This window comes from Varroa destructor, unplaced genomic scaffold, assembly GCF_002443255.2.
Source record: "Varroa destructor unplaced genomic scaffold, Vdes_3.0 BEIS01000006.1, whole genome shotgun sequence".
Lineage (NCBI taxonomy): Eukaryota > Metazoa > Arthropoda > Arachnida > Mesostigmata > Varroidae > Varroa > Varroa destructor.
Genome location: NW_019211459.1, coordinates 1,237,832 through 1,254,975, shown reverse-complemented (window position 1 = coordinate 1,254,975; position 17,144 = coordinate 1,237,832). Strand labels below are relative to the sequence as shown.

General features: G+C 40.1%; 1 protein-coding gene across 3 annotated transcripts in view; it reads left to right on the top strand.

The window, feature by feature from the left end:
* Positions 1–6,656, top strand: part of LOC111252574 (uncharacterized) — a 65,105-nt gene extending 58,449 nt beyond the window's left edge. For all 3 annotated transcript variants that reach the window (XR_002674282.2, XM_022810724.2, XM_022810725.2), the window contains exon 7: positions 504–6,656. Coding sequence is in view for 2 of the 3 variants with exons in the window: in XM_022810724.2 (XP_022666459.1) it covers positions 504–571 (68 nt within the window). In the remaining variant the exon portion in view is untranslated. The remainder of the gene's footprint in view (positions 1–503) is intronic.
* Positions 6,657–17,144: the final 10,488 nt, after the last annotated feature.

The following is a 17,144-nucleotide window of genomic DNA, read 5'->3' as shown; positions in this document are numbered from 1 at the left end:
CACTTCTAGGCTTCAGACACCGAACGCCAAGACAGAGAAACGCAAGGCAGCGCCTGTTACCTTCGGCACAGTGAATACAAATATCGTTTTAGAAGTTCGTATCAATAACATATTTAAATCTCAGATGTTCCTGAGCAGTCGTTATGTCGTGTCGCTTATTGCGTTGTGGCTATTGGTTTACGGAAAAGGGTTAAATACATCAGACGGAAATCTTAAATATGTACACTGCTACTCACTTCGATGCGCAACGCCTGTATCGCAAGCCTTGTTTTGGTTCGTTGACCTCCTTTGGGAAGAGTCCGTACCCTTTAGTACAAGTACCCCTACGATAGGAGCATGATAGCTGCCCTTTGAAGCCGTCCTTGCAAGATTTTCTCAGCACCTAATCTGAGATGATACGCGTTTGAAGGTTTAAATCTCAAAAAGTAAATGAGTCCTCCATCGTTTAGTGGAAGGGTTTCTCAGGTTAAGTTCCGTTATTGCTTTGCCTTTGTATCTTTCAGCTCCCCGTGGCACTTTCTCCGATCAACGGTCGTATCACCATTGTAGTGTGGGGCGTTTCAACAGCTGAACATCAACAGCAATTGCGGCAGACATGTCTGATTTCTAAGCCCACGTCGTCTCACCTCAACGAGTACGGACTCACACAGCTGTAAATACTACAACTTAGAGTTATAAGAAGAATAATAAGCTAGGAATCACTGGAAAAATCCATTTTCAACAAAAATGACTGCTCTTCATCATATTTCGTCATGGGAACACAAATAAAGGCAAATATTAAGATCATCATCATCATCAGAATATGACAACAAAAGGGAACCGACGTGTTGCGTCATGATAGCGCCGACTGTGGCAATGCAGACCAGACGCGCACAAGGTTATACGCGATCTACAGCAGTTGAGATCATTGGACAGCAAGGAATACATGTGGAATAATAAAGACTAATGCATAAAGGGAGGAAGTGACATGAAAATGGACACGATCCTTCGAGCCGGCCTATGTTAGGCTCTGAGCGATGAATAGAATTTTACAAATGTGCAAATACTCTCATTAGAGAGAAACAACAAGGAGGTCCTAGAGCTTCTTTTCATAACCTGTTTTCGGAGAAGAACAGTTAAGCAATGCTCTCCACAATTTAATAAGCGGCTAAAAAGCGGTAAGAAGGATAGGAAAATTCATTTTTGCCAAGGGAAAGTACCCCCTAAACCCAAAGAGGCCGCAAATTCTCACCGAACACTGTAGCGGAACTCGAGGGACTGATGAGTAGCCGGCTGGGCTGGCCTTGTTGAAACGATTGGATCGAGGAGTGATGGCTCGCCAATAAGGTAATGACTAAGTGGCTGAAGTGACGATACCCTTGCATTATCCTAATACGAATTTAGGTCTGCGTTAGTGTTTTTGCTCACGGTTCGTACGCGACTAGGAGCATTAAAAAGGAGGTTTGCCGGTGGCGTCTCCTCCGCTGTGACTTGAGCCCGCTGGCCCGTCGAAAGCCAACAGCTATTGTCGACGATTAACCGAGAGTAAAATCTTCAGCCACGACTGAATTATGGCTGTTAGTGAAATTTTTGAGGAGTGAAAATCATCGACGCTGCAAAGCAGACAACACAGAGGTAGACTTGAACAGAGGTCAATTAGTTGCTGAACCCGTACTCAACAACGATCTGTGCCATCAAGCGCGGACGACGCCTCAGTTGCTCTCACTTTACTTTTGTTCTGCGAGCGCCATTCCGAAATGTCCGGAGAGTATAGCAGAACAGAGAAATCAAGAGATTATTATAACAACAATAATACTGATAACAACAATACAGATAGATGGATAGATAGATAGATAGATAGATACATAGATAGATACATAGATAGATAGAGAGATAGATAGATAGATAGATAGATAGATAGACGTGATGCGAGTGAAATACACAGAAACAGGAAGGCATGTTGTATCTGTCCTACCTCGCGCGACCGCCAACGGTAATTGAACTGTAAATCTGTGCTATGTCAGTAGTGTACATAATATTGATAAGTATCATGATAAAGAATCATATAATTCTACTATGACATTAATACTAAGAATATCATTAAAAGGAACGACGATGCTGATAGTGAAGTAATAAGGAAGAAAATAGTAATAAAAGTAAGAAGGAATATTAGAAATAAGATAATAATTGCTGCGCTAAAAGAAGGATGATAAGAATTACGGGAGAAGTAAGATACGATTTACATAGGAGATACGACGACGACGACGACGCCCGCGAAGGAGACAATAGCGGCAACAAGCAACTGCTCTAAGACAAGTTCAGATGATGGGTGCGTACGCGCAAAGCCTGCTTTTTTATAGCACACGGATACATCACACATAAGTACATCTCTCTCGCTATATATCTGAACACAAAGTCGACCCTAGCCGGTCCAACTGAACCGTCTGCAGGTGCTTGGTATGTGCAAGACCGGGAAAAGTGACAAGACTGCGATATGAAAAAAATAATTTATACAATGTAGCAATGAAGCGTGGCCATTGTATGTCGTGCGGCTGTAGCACGCTTATGGTCTCAGTTTGTTGGATTTTACAACAAACTATTTAGAAACATTGGCGCGGATGACGCTGAACTTCGCCGTGGGAATGAGGTTCTACGGTGAAGCTTAGGTAGTAATATCAGCCCTAACTGGACAGGGCAGGTATAGTAGGGATGCGCGTTCTCGACCTTCAATTTCAAGATGATACTAAGGAATTGCGGCGCTAGATTTACCATTTTTTGAAATGACCACTCAGTGACGATCAGGTAGGGATGAGGCTCGATCAGTTTACTACTAAACACTAGCATATATATATGTATATCGCTAATTGAATTTCCTTTATGGAAAACGGATATACAAATAGAGCGCGGGTGGCGATACAACTATTTAATATCGAGATACGTACTAGTCAATAATTCTCAGGAAACTGTATAGTAGAAAGGCACCGGAACGTGGAAATGAATAAACGAAGACTGAAATGAAAGTCGAAAGCTGAAGCCGAGACAGACAAAGAGAAACAAGAGTTCAGCTATAACAAAGTGTCTACTACTGGGTGTGCTGAGGACTCAGCAATCTACACGATTAGTGGGTTCGGTGGAGATGAAATAAAGGAGCTAACTGAAGAAAAAACCTGACGGTTGTTTAAGACGTTGTCTAACCGAATGAGAACGACCGGCTACAATAAGAATCATGAAGGAAAACACATAAACGCAGTGTATAGTGGATTTCTAGGAACGAGACAGAAAAAAATAATGTCGCAGCCACAAATGTCAATAAGATACTCACCAATATACCCGAACACAAAACATTGTAATTACAAACAAAAAAATCTGTAGGAGACATTTAAAAAATCTATAAAATCAATAAGGATTGAAAAGCAAAGATGATACCACTACGCTGATAGTTGGCGGCGGCGGCGGCGGCGGCGGCGGCGGCGGCGGCGACGACGACGACGACGACGACGGCGGCGGCGGCGACGACGACGGCGACGACGACGACGACGACGACGACGACGACGACGACGACGACGATGATGATGATGATGACGTAATCACTTCAGAGCTTCTTTTATTATTATTTCACGGATACCGTTAACACATTATTATGATAACAATAACTAAGTATCATAAAACACAGTAAGAACAAGATGGAGAAACAGGTTCAACAATTTACGACGGCGACGAAACGCTATAATAACAACATTACACATGCAAAGTAGATCCAACAGCCTTTGCTGGTACTGTCAGAAAATATCAAATGCTTTTCAGATATTAAAACGGTATGTCAAACAAAGGTTTCTTACTGTAACTAATAATTCTAGATCAGTACAAAATCGTATTTATATATATCTATGTATATATATATATATATATATATATATATATATATATATAAATATATATATATATATATGATGGAAAGCTTTAACGAATGAAACAAAAGCTGTTGAGTTATTTAGATGCTCTGAATAGATCTGTAGTCACCTTTTGGGGATGGGTGCATTTATAAGTCGCATTGGATTGCGGCGGCTCGGTGATATGGCTCCTAGGAAACATAAGCTCATGGATACATTTACACAGGCCGGCCATTGATGGCGTTGGATTTGCCCCACACATTTCAGTATCCTTACAACATTATGTGTATATATTTAATCAGTATTCTTATATTACGTGTATTATATACACTTATATTACTTGTAGATATTAGTTTCAAGTGTTTAGCTAAGCAGTGTCTGTAACGTTGTAATCTAATTAAACGAACGGAGGTGTTTTAGGGAAAAAAAAACAGCACATTTTGTTTTTGGTCTTTTGTAGCGTCCGAAGTTGCTTTATCCATGCGAATCCGGTAAACACAAGTTCGTAGCTTGGTTCTTTTAGTTTAGAGAATGGAGGCGATTTTAATATAGCCCAATATGATGAAAACTTTGATTTGATTCAAGTTCATCATATCTCGGGCTTCGTAAGATAAGCACGATAGTCTTCTTTGTGAAAACGTAAACGGAGGGCATGCAGAACGTATCAGAGATCAATCTGCCCAGTTCTGCGCGCCCGACAAAGGGTTCATTTATTTACTGGCATGGAAAATATACACTTTTTTTTTCGTTACATTTCCATCGGTTTGCTCTTGCAGTCTCGTACTTCTCTTGTGTTCAGGCACGAGCCTGCCCCATATACACACGTTCCCCACAATAGCGCAAGAACTTTTGACAAGCAGAACTGATCAACCACTATTTAGGAAGCGTTTTCTGATGCTTGATACATCTAAACACTTTCAGTACGTATCAACGATATTACGTGAATACATATCACCCCTGACCGCTAGTCAATTGTATCTCCCTCCGTGTCTACTCGATATCAGATATATCAAGTATATTATTGTGTAAAATTGTTACGCGGTGAATTTTCATTCAGCCACTAACCCCCCAACAGCATAACTACGAGCATCTATATATATATGAGCGCTTTCCTCGGCCTTCTAACAGCAGTATTTACGAAAATCTCTATATTCCACCTATATTGTGTTTCATCTGTGTAGCTAGGAGAGGTAGGTGTTATTTATTGCAGATACTCAGTTATGTAGCGTAGTTAGTAGTAGCAGCAGCAGCAGCAGTAGACGGTTCATCATAATATAGAAACACAAATTACCCCGTCGGTCGAGGTTTGGGTATACGGCAGCAACATAGAGATGAACAGAAAAAACGTGCCGGTGTTTTTGCTACATCACCACAAACAACAGAACGCAAGCTATAATAATGATTCCAATCATCGTCGTCATCATCATCATCATCACCATGAAAGTGAGGATCAGCTGTAAGCCAGTTGTTCTGGAAGCCTATAATATCAGAAATACACAATGTTTGTGTGGTAACGCCACGATGCATTTTCTGTGTGTTTAATGTCGTCATCAAGTGCACTGTCCTGCAACTACGCTCTAATGTTTCTCGAGCTTCGGAAACCTGTCCTCAGCTAGACGGCTAACGTATTTCGTCTTCACTAATTTGGTTCCTTATGCGTTTATCATCTGACTAACGTTCAGTGAGGCTGTCTCGATGTACGCCGGGTGAATGCTTCATAAAACTATCACTTATCAACGAGAATTAAGAGATTCGCGAAGCGCGATGGTGTGGGGTCAATGTCTGTACTGTTCATAGCCGTCTGTAGACCATATAATGGTGACAGTTATTATAATATGGCAAATGCCGAACAGCAGTGGTGTAACTTGGTTCGACAAATCGTTGAAGAGCGCACTGAACAAAGCGTACGCTAACACCCCCTACAGCGATTTTACCAATAATAGAAACAACTCCTGTTTTGCTAGCCCGATAAACGCTGGCGGCAGCGAGGTGATCTGAGAAAAAGGGGACATCAATGCAACGATGGCAAAGGTATCGGCAACAACAATTCCTTCGCTTCCGATGTAAAAAACCCAAGGGTGGTAGTCAATGAGCAGATACTGATGATGATGGGATTAGTAACAAACATGGTGAGATTATCGATCATAGTGGTTATCATACGACGATGATAATAACGACACTAGAAAAAAACAAACAGACAGACATACGCGTCGAAGGCAAACGCAAATACTCCTTTCAAGGGAACAGTGACGAGTTCAATCTACATACAGAGCGCCTACATACTCAACGAAGCTGAAATGATTGAGATAAAGATGGTAATGCCAATAACAATAATAGAATAATAATAAGTGAGGATGAGGCGAGAACGAAATGTGCGTGTGGGTGTCTGTGTGCGTGTGCGTGTGCGTGTGCGTGTGCGTGTGCGTGTGGGCGCGTGCCTGCCAGAGCGAGCGAGAGAGAGAGAGAGAGAGATAACAGCAGGGGCAGCAGCAGCAGCAGCAGAAGGTGGTGATGATGATGATGGCCCTCGAAAGAGGAGCGCAGCAAGCTAGAAGATAAAACAAATGATGATGATGGTAATGTCGGTGAGCGGGCAAACGGTCGAATATGGCATGGACAGTACGAGCAGGTGGAGTGCGATATGACACTTTAGGGGGTCTATGGCAGGAGACGAGGGCGAGGAACAGATGAAGATGAGGAAAGGTGACGAAAACGAAGCAGGAAGCAAAGAAAAAGATCATCACAATAAATGAGCTCACCCATGATGGCGTGGTGTGGACAAAACTATAGGTTCTGTTGTCTTTTAGATAAAGAAGACCTGTTACGACAAAAACCAGCGAATAAACGACTTAATCACATAATAGGCTAGGCTGAACTAGGTCCTCTGAGACAGCTTTGCTAACGATTGCTCTGACATTGGGTTACGAAAAAACTAGGCCGAAAAACGATAAGCATAATTACAGAGTTCAGCTTATTTGGCAGACTCTTGTGGAGATTATTTCGGTGGTTTACGCCACCCCAGAATAGTGCGAATCAATTAGCCAGAACAATGTAAATCAAGTATGCCAAAACCATAGAAGGGAGGTTGTAATTTAGTTATGTAGGCTCTTAGGTTACGAGGTTCGAATCTAGTAATAGACACATTTGGGTCGTGTCTGAAGTTAGCCGTCTCACGCAACATTAATGCAGCCCCCAACGCAATACTTAAATCATGTCCTTTTTTTTTTCTTTATTTGCTCTTTGAAGCAATGGAGCTTATGATTTTCGCTATTTACAGAAATATAATAGGTGACAACAATATCGATATCTAGTTTCGAGACAGATCATGATAATTTTTTGAATTGTAGGAACTGTATAATAGCCAGTCGCTCGGCCGTCATGGAATTTTCAGTCTTTCTATTATCTCTTTGTGCTAACAGTATGTATTTCCTTATCTGTCGTCTAACTCATCGCCTACCCTATTCCTGTTGAGCGAAAGAACGTGCATTTTTTAAAATTAATTATTATTTTTCTATTTAATACCCGATGTGTTTTGAACTTGTTGATTTTGCGGCAAGTTCACTTACAACTATTCCTGTATCTACTCCTGGGGCAGGAACTCCGCTGGTTACCATATTAATACCCAACTGATCCATTAATAACCATTAGTCACAGGGCTCGTAGTTAGTTTAATCCCAGTTAAGCCTTCCCAATTGGAACAACACTTTGGATTGTCTCAATCGGGAGATCAGTATAGAAGTTTAGCCCGATGACCAATTAGAACTCAAGATATACTCGCTGTATCCCGTTAAAGAAATAGACAAGTTTTTATCAATTCCTTTGCAAGATAACTAAGCAAAATCAAAAGTATTATAACTGTTATTGTCCCTTTTTGGGACTGGAATACAAAGTTGGGGTTGTAAAATCGCTGATTTTAAAACATGTATGATTTAGTGGCACCGATTCTATAAGTTGTACAGTAACAAAGTTTCAATTCATCGAATTAAAACATTGTTTCCATCGCCGCATTGTCTTGGCAGTGCCAGTTCTCTACTGGGATTCGAGTATCATTTGTGTGGTGTTCGCGAATCGTATAGGTGACAGCCCGTCCTCGTGCAAAAAGGATGGCATAGCCGATGTGTTCGATCCTAACAGATCCGTTAGTGTTTACATCACTTGGACGGCTCTTTGGGAGCTGCTTGCGCATTCTCGATGAGGCTCCTTGAACGAGAGACTCCGTTGATCCCCGGGGCCTGTGAAACTTGCTAAAGGCTAGGATTGAATAGCATTTGTCTTCGTCTTGCGTCCGGACACGAGTGGTCCATGTTGCCCAATGGACACCTTGGCATAGAACGTTCGGTAAATTCCGACCCTACTAATACATCTTTCTGAATGTAATAAAATGTGAACGAAGTGAAATTTACCCATTAGCAATATGTGCCCAGCACCACATATAGTACGGAAGAAGCGCAAAACATCTTATTTTGTTGTGTCTTGGAGGAGTTACTGGGTAACCTGAGAGACTCTGAGAACACAGATTTCGATGTGGGGCTCAAGGGAAAATCAGGTTTGAGTGTCTCGAATAAGAGCCTTCGTCAACGGTCTAAAACTGACTCAGTTCTATACTATTCAGAAACAGTGCATTCCTCTAAGGACAAGACGTTGAAGTATACCGCTGAAAGGAAAGGGTAGTCGTTGTCATGGCCTGAGCGGCGCACCTTACCCACATCCCTGCAGCTAGCAAGCTTTCCCAAGTCACTTTGAAAGAAAGTCGACGGCACTGAGTCTTGATAGGCGTCCCTGTGCTCACTTCCTTTTACCCATGGGTATCTAACGGACTGTAGCCTGCAAGCTACAGGAAGTCTGTGTGGTTCATTGCGCTCAACAACCGAAGCCTGTTGGAATGGCATGCCTAGGCGATGGGGCAACATGTCCACCCAACGGATGCCCAAAGGAAAGCGGCAAGAAAAGATAGATAAATGGCAGTGGGAAATTGATAGCTTTCGTGAAGGATTCGTTCATTTCTCTTATAATATACCCCTAAAAATGCGAACACAGCGGTGTTGTGAGCTCTGCTAGCCACACGGCGGCTATGTGTAGCCTTTAGGCAAAAAAAAGGGAAATATAAGTGCATGTATCAACGTTTACGCATGTTGCTTCGAACAAGCTTGTTTTTTCATTAATGATGATAATTATAATATTAATTTTTGAATACGAGACCTGTTATTGTTTGATCGTCAATGCTTTATCCAAAAACGTCAAATTGTTTCTAGATTAGTTGATCTTATTGGTGCCGTTGGTCTATGCCAGCAACGCAAGATAAGCGGCGAAATCAGCTGTCTATGGATATATTGGCGTAATTAACCAACTGAGATAACCCACCTTCCGCTTAGTTCGCTTTATATTGGGTTTGAAGCTTGATTAAAGGCTTATTTTATTAACTGTCCTTTATTAGGCGTTTATCGGGTTCGACTTTTAGAGAGTGGGCAGTTTCGATGCACCAATGTTTTTGTCTCTTATATTTTTATGAGATCAAATTAAACAGACGGTAAAAAAAATGCAACATTCCTTGTAAGGTCGTGCCAAGTTTTTGTCACTATATTAGCTAAGTATTTAACCTCTTTTTGTAGTTGAGACTTTGTTTTTATCTGCCACCCGACAGAACCATGCTTTATGTGGCCCTCAAGGTGTTACTTCTTATAAGAGTAATTATCTATCAGCTCGTTTAGGGAAGACAGAGCTCTCAAACGAAAGACTCTAACAAAAGACTAACTATTCAATTTCTTCTAGTTTCTAGCTAGATGGCATTCAAGCGGATGTGAAAAGTTACTTATCCGTCATATACATGTGACTTGGTTTCAGTTTTTTGTCATCTCAGAAGTTCGGTGCTAAGTTTCAAATAATCTGTCCCAAAGACGCTAAAAGTTTTTTGTCTAAGAAAAACGAATGCCTTCTTCGAAAATCTTTTTACCGACTTTTTTTTTTGTTTGTGTGTGTTTTTCTCTGTGCTACTGCAAATGTTCATGTTATTACATTTAGGACAAGCGGCTGATGATTTTAACTGAGTGTTTACGTTATAAACATTGAACTTGAACGTTTTCAAATAGCCATTCCCAAGAACTTCGGTTGAGCTATACTTGATTAAGTTTTAAAAGATAACCAATCAAAAGTATGCCTCATATTTTATTAGCAATACCTTTAAACTGAACATCTAAAAGCATACTAATCAAGAGCTCTATCTATCTATAGATACAGTTGAGAGCAAGCTGTTTACGTACGCCGCATAATTACAGAAAATGATTTGGTATTTTCACGCATCCATAAACATAAGGACAAAAAAAAACAAGGCGACTATCGTTCTGAAGGAGAGGAGATCTAATCAGTCGTTTATCTAATAGTCAAAATATATTTGATAATAATTTATAGTAATTGAAAGAATCAGTATGGTTCTCACAACACAACGTAAGTAGCTACTAATGGTGACGATTTTATCCGAACAACTAAGCCATTTAGGGGAACTGGATGACTAAAATACAGGGACGTCCGTATAGAACTCGTTCGATTTTATAAATGCAGTTTGCTATCTTTCGATAAGCATAACTCTGAGGTGTGAGCTCGCAGGTTCGAATTAATATAAGACCTCATCCTTGAGAAGGTCGCATTTAGGTATAGACAGACACACAGTTGATGTCGTGCTGGGCGCCAGCCGTCCAATGAGCGCTGACGGCGATGCTGGATGTAAACCTCGAAACATTTAACCCTAGTTAACTGTAGATCTCGCTTGCTGTGGCTCGGTTGTATCCCTAGTAGAACTTCCGTCTCTTGGACAAAATTTCGTATTTGTCTGATAATGTGAGCGTTGTAACGTAACAGAATGATAGTAGGTGGTCACTTAGTTAGGCAGGTCAATCTCTTAGATAGCTCAAACGTACATAGGGTATCTAGAATCAACACAGTTGCGGAGGGGTGGGATAAAGTAATAGACAGTATATATAATTCATAACTTAGACAGGCTAAATTAATTCGTGCACGCTCTTTCTTTCCTTTTTCCGCCGTAAACTTGGTTTAGACTGAGACATGATTATCATAACGGCCTCGGATAACAACGTTATAGCACGGTCGAGGCGCTACATGAGTATATCTATCCAACCGCGAATATACTTGTCGACAAGTTTGCTTTGGCATATGCGTCCTGTATGGTGGCATCGCTTGTAGGATGAGCTTTGCCCGTGGTCCGCTACATGGAAACAATCCCTCGTCCGTTCTTTTTACCTGGACCCAATGATTACATTGTAAATCGAAGCGTATATCTCAACGATTAGTTGTTACGAAGACTCCACATTGGCTCGTATCATCTTTTAACTAGTATACTGCACCCGTCCTTTTTGTATGTAGTCTTTCACTACGTTAAGCTGTAATGACTTTTCTGAAAGGTTTTTTTACGTAAAGAGGATAGTCATATAATAGATACTTCAGCTTGGCTTTCGAGTAGAAAGGAACTCGTCCAATTGTATGAAATTCATTGCCTATATATCTTCTCTTTCTCAGATGCCTGTTACACCTAGGATATAAGTTACTACAGACCAGTTCCAGTTGATGAGCATCTATTACGGCTTATACCAGCTTATTAGCTTAAAAGACTGCCGAACCTAGTACGACTTGCGAGGTGAATAGATTTGTATAGCGAGGGTCAAAAAATGAAGCCACGAAGTTTCTCTAGCTACTCACAAGCTGATATTAAATTTCGGGCAAGGAATTGCAAGTTAAGGAACACTCTTAAAGACAATGCCCCTCTAAGGGAAGCTGCACTGCCTGCGTTGCTTTACAAGCTTCACATCTCAAGTTGTGAACCTGCGGAAAACATAAGAGAAATATTCCAAAGACTAGAGTTATAAAAAAATGGAAACACAATCAAGCACCGTTCTCTAGTAAACGAGCAATCATAATGCTGGTATATAAACATATTACAAAACAGAAAAATATATATAAAAAAAATTCATTTTAAATAAATCTTGCTTCGAATCACAAATAATGCATAAAAAATGAAATACTAATAACATAAAAATAATAGTTACGTATTTACATCAACAGTTTCACCTGGCCAACTGTACCATTGTAGTAGCCAGGAAGAAATCTATACTCTGTACATATATCTATTAAACATATATGCAAATGCACCTCGAGAAAGAAGTGAAACGGAAACATCGGAGCTTTTTACACCTTTCGTTTGGGTCCCGCTTGTTATTTAGGCTAGGTGGATCGAATGAGAGAACGGGAACAAAAGCAATGAAACTTTCAACTTGTCCTGTTAACTTTGATGTGATCCGCTTGAACAAAACGGAAACCTTAGGAAAACGAATAGATATAGAGGTAATGCTATAACGAAATGACGGGTTACCGTTCGTTCCTTCGCTATTTAAGGACGAAGTGTTTGTGGAACAGCATTATATACAGAGGGAAAATAAATATATATATATACATACATATAGTGAATGGCTAAGAACATTACTCAAATAATGATAAGCGACTAGAAACAACAAACTCTATTTATAGCTTTCCGAGTCGAGACATTCTAGCTACTGACGACTTTATTACCAAGCAGTTGGTAGAGACAAAATAGCAGCTTAAATAGGCTAGTTATAAGAGATGTTGATATAAGCACACTGAGAGACAATGCAAGCACAGATAGATATTTGTCGACAATAGTAGCTGTTCAATGTTCGAACGGAACTACTCAAAAATGACGAAACCAGGTTGTGCTGGTATGCTGGTTGATCATGTTTTCATAGGTTAAAGTCGACGACGAAGGACGACGAAGCTGTAGTAGAACAAATACGCACGGTATCGTACACTTTGACCCGCAAAAACAAGGAGCAAAAGCTGAAATAATCGATCTTAAAGAAATTAAAAGACTTGGCGATCAGAATTAGACCGAGCTTTATAAAAGCAGTAATGCAGATGAAGTAGTTAGTGTTATGATCAGTATAACACAAACAACACGGTGAAACGTAAATTATGGGAAACCAGCAATCCATCTAGAACAGATTAGATCTTCTCCAGTCCAGCTCAACGCATCTGTATGAAAAAAAATCTTCACAGATACACTCAATTTCAGTTGCCAATACAAAAGAAAACAAGTAATACACTTTTTAAGAGAAAGGTCCAGAGCGTATTCCGAAAACGATTTAGAAAAGTATTAGGGTATTATATAATGAAATATTAGGGAAAACAGCTTAAAGATTGATCATGTGCAGGTCGTAAGTGCTCAAGTATCAACTAAACAATGGCAGGACCTAATTAACTTACATGCTGCTTATATACTGGCAAAAATGTTAGGACATGTTGCAGAGTGGTTGGGACTAAAATTAAAAGCAAGGGGTTGAAATTAAAGGCGTCTTTATAGCAATGATTTGGGCAAATTTATCCGTACTATACCAAACAGAATAAAAAATTCTTATTGTACGTCTTATTATATTCCCTTCGTATACCAAGTATAACCATAAAAGTAATTTTTTTCATAATAAATAACATTTGCCCTTGCCTCTTACAAGCATGGCATGTTCTTAGAGGTAACGAAACAAAAAGGTATAATTTTCTTTGTCTTTACACTCGGTTATTTGTAGCGCTTTTTGGTCTTAGTTGTTATGTATAAATCTCCTAAATTATCAGTTCATTCAGTTCCTAGCGGGGGAAAAAAAGTTATTAACAACAACAACCCATATAAATTCAGGACCAATCGAAGCACGATAGACGCGACGGCAGCGGTTAGAAGTCTTTCGATCAAGTGACGAAAAACAAGGGAAAGCAAGTGTAACTTTTATAGACCTAAAAGAGACGAATCAAAAAAAGAAAACATCTTCCGGCCTAGATAGCTCAGTTATAAAACTTATCTAGCTATCTGTATGCTACCGAAGCTCTGTGTATGTCTGTTCGATTCAAATCCACGCCTAAATTGGTTAGATCGAGGGGACTACATTTGCCGGATCGCTATAACACCGTCCGAAATAGCGCTGCGCAAAAATGGAGGAGGATTTTTCCCAGTGGACTCCGTTCTTCGCAGACCGCTATGATTCCTTCGTAGAGGTCTATGAACAGGTTGTGTGGGCTGAGATGGTCCTTTTTATTGGGGTTCACGCAGGAGCGGGTCACTTTTGATACCAATCGAAGGCTTGCGTCGAATTGCTAAACAAATACCTAAAAATGGTCAAAATCCCATTGAGGAGTTCGGCTCGCCCAGGCGACAGCAGGGTGAAGATGTGTTTCGGCCTCTTTTTGAGTGCCTTCTTAAATGAATTCCTAAGCAGTGTCAGCTGGAAAGTTGTAGCGGCTCATATAACAAACATTTAAGTTGACCACTTTTTTAAGAACAGTACTAAAGTGTAAAAAAACATTCTTTTATACAAAGTACCACTTAGCTGATGCCAATTAATTTACATCAATTCGTAGATCTTATTCAAGTTGCAAGCACCAAAATACCCAAAACTGTTTGGGTGGTGTAAACCAAAATGGTGTATTATGTAAAAGGGGTTTTCTTAACGACAATTGATGGATCTCGATATAAATAGTAACTAACTAAGGGGAATATTTTGAAGGACAACATGAAGATCGAATAAACCTTTTATAATGATATTTTATGTTGATCTATTGATTTTGTTCCCATCGTATCATCCGTACCTAAGGATTTTGTTAATAAATAGTTATATATAGGATTAAGACACACACACACACACACACACACACCGAATCATCACTAAAACTTATTAATGTTTTGTTAAATATTTACATCTCTTTCTTGGATTTTTTCTCTGAAAGAAAATAGTTTTCCAAAAATTAACTTTTTATCTGCGGCTTTATCTTTCCAATTGACATTTATTAGGAATTTGCCCAAATAACTGCTCGACTGCTACCCCACTGTTACATGCGTGAGGCGAGCTCCTCAATAAGTCTCTTACCATTTCCACACCGAAATGTCCAATTTAGGTATAGAAACTTGTAGTAAAGTGTTTTGATTGGTAGCGAGGACGATCCCCTCAACATACCCAAACTCCATGTAAACATTCAGCTACCATTTTATCAATTTTTATTTCAATTTTCAGTAAAAACCTTTCTCACAAGTATTTATGAAGGAGCCGTGTAATCTAAAAAGACGACAGTCTTTTCCAAATTTACATTACGTTTTATGGGATGGAAGACAAGCTGTCTTCGTGTAAAAGTATTTACCTAGATGACCCCCTTCTTACGCGCAGCCCGGCTTCCTATTTGCAGGTGGTACCCTAAAAACCTGCCAACCATCGGCCTGATCCGGCCTCTGTAAGGAGTTGATTTAAATCGTACAAGTAAACAAACAAGCACAGAACTTTAGTAGTATATGTAGTTAGTAGTATAGGATAAGTATATATATATATATATATACAATATACAACCTTGCCGGTCGGGGCCGGTTCCTTTATCAGAAAACAGAAAGCGAACGTTGAAAAACTCCCTTGCTTATGTCATCATTAAATGATATGGAATATTCGCTCAACTTTTGCAAGTGTGTTTGAAACAATCTTTAACCTTTTTTTTTAGAAGTACCAGCGTCAGATTAGACAAAATCATGCCCTGTTTCTCGCCCGCTGTTGTGCGTTCCCAGTTTGCTGTCATAAAGGCGTTCATTCGGCCTTGTGGTCTCTACGATCCAGATAAGCCCACTGTCTACTTAGATAACGGTGGTTTACCCCCCGACGCGGTGCGTTTAACGGCTAATGCTGTGTTTGAACAAACATGGTGCTAGTGGTTCGAGCTTCACCGATGATTCTGACTACGGCGTTTTCGAAGGTTTAGCTAAACGGTTGATTAGATGAAATAGTTTTACGTTTGTTGTGGGACACGTTCAATAAAGATACTTAATAATATCTTTATATCAAGGAATACCGTAGCTACTTTGTGAGCTCTTTTAGGTTTTTTTTTTCTTTTTTGCATAGATCGATATGCTTTTCGTTTTCGAGAAAGCTGCACATTATGGGTGACTGGTTGTGAGCCATTCTTAAAACAACTCACTGACCAGCAAAACTTCACAAGAGTCTATGAGAAATCATAATTTTCAGCCAACCTAATTCAAACTTAAATAGTTACGATGATCATCTATTCAAACCGAAAAACTCAAATTACACCTTCAGGATGTGCCTATTCGCTGCAGTTCGTTCGAAGAATCAGGTCCTGTTGACTAACCGAATCGGTCACAAAAAAATACTGCTCCACTTTTTTTTTAGACAACGACGTCGGTATGTTTACTTGTTACGACCTTGAAAGTAACTAAAACCGTTAAAGAGGTAGAAAAGTCCTTAAAAATACGTTCGTTGAAAATCGTTTTCTATCCTCACTTAATTTCTGTCTTCGTTGTACTAAATCGCGAGGCGGTGCCTTTCGTAATGCGATTCTAAATGCAGCGGCCATAAATACTAGTCACACAACGGACAGAGCATAAAAAGGGGTATCTTACTAACAATGTTCATCAGAGTTTCCGTCAAAACCCAACCGCAGTTTGATTATCCGTCGTGCACAGTCCACACTTCAGAAGGCCTTTGTCCGCTCGTTTTAGAACGCAATTTGCCTTTAGATGACAACAAAGGACGGGAATATCCCTCGTCATTGTCCTTGTTCTCCTCTGTTCTTCTGGACGACGTCGTCCGCCACGTTATATACGCTTCCGTTATGTGGAGAACTAACTGCTTGTGAATGCAGGATCTCATAGCGATACAATCGGTTCTTCGGTGAAAAATGTGTGTAGAGGCCGCTGTCCTAAGCTCGATCTAACTACGAGCCCAGCCTCGGACAAGTCCAGCAAGTTTCAGAAATCTTAAGTATAATCAATCAGCAAAGAAGGCCCGACAATGAAATATCTGGATCAGCATTAGTTCTGAGTAAAAATTCTACTTAACTTTGAAACTACCGGATCAGTGCGTACGGCAGATTTGCCTAATATTCGTTAGCATCCGACACTATCTATCGACCACCAGCCACTACCAACCAATTTTCTCGTAATCGAAAGATTTTCATCTTATCGCTGTTGATAAGATGCAGCGATAAAACACTAATAATAGAAACTAAACAACATGTGCTGTTTGTTCAAGTGCTGTTCCATAGCAGATTCGCCCACACCTCATATCGGCCTACTATGCAACGGGTTAATAGATGGAATAGAGAGCAGTAACATAAAAAGTGAGCAAACTGACGAATACTACGTCTGTAATATCCGTCATAGCTCCGAGGATTGGTCGGGCTAGAGAACGTACGTCCGCGAAATCAGACGGACTA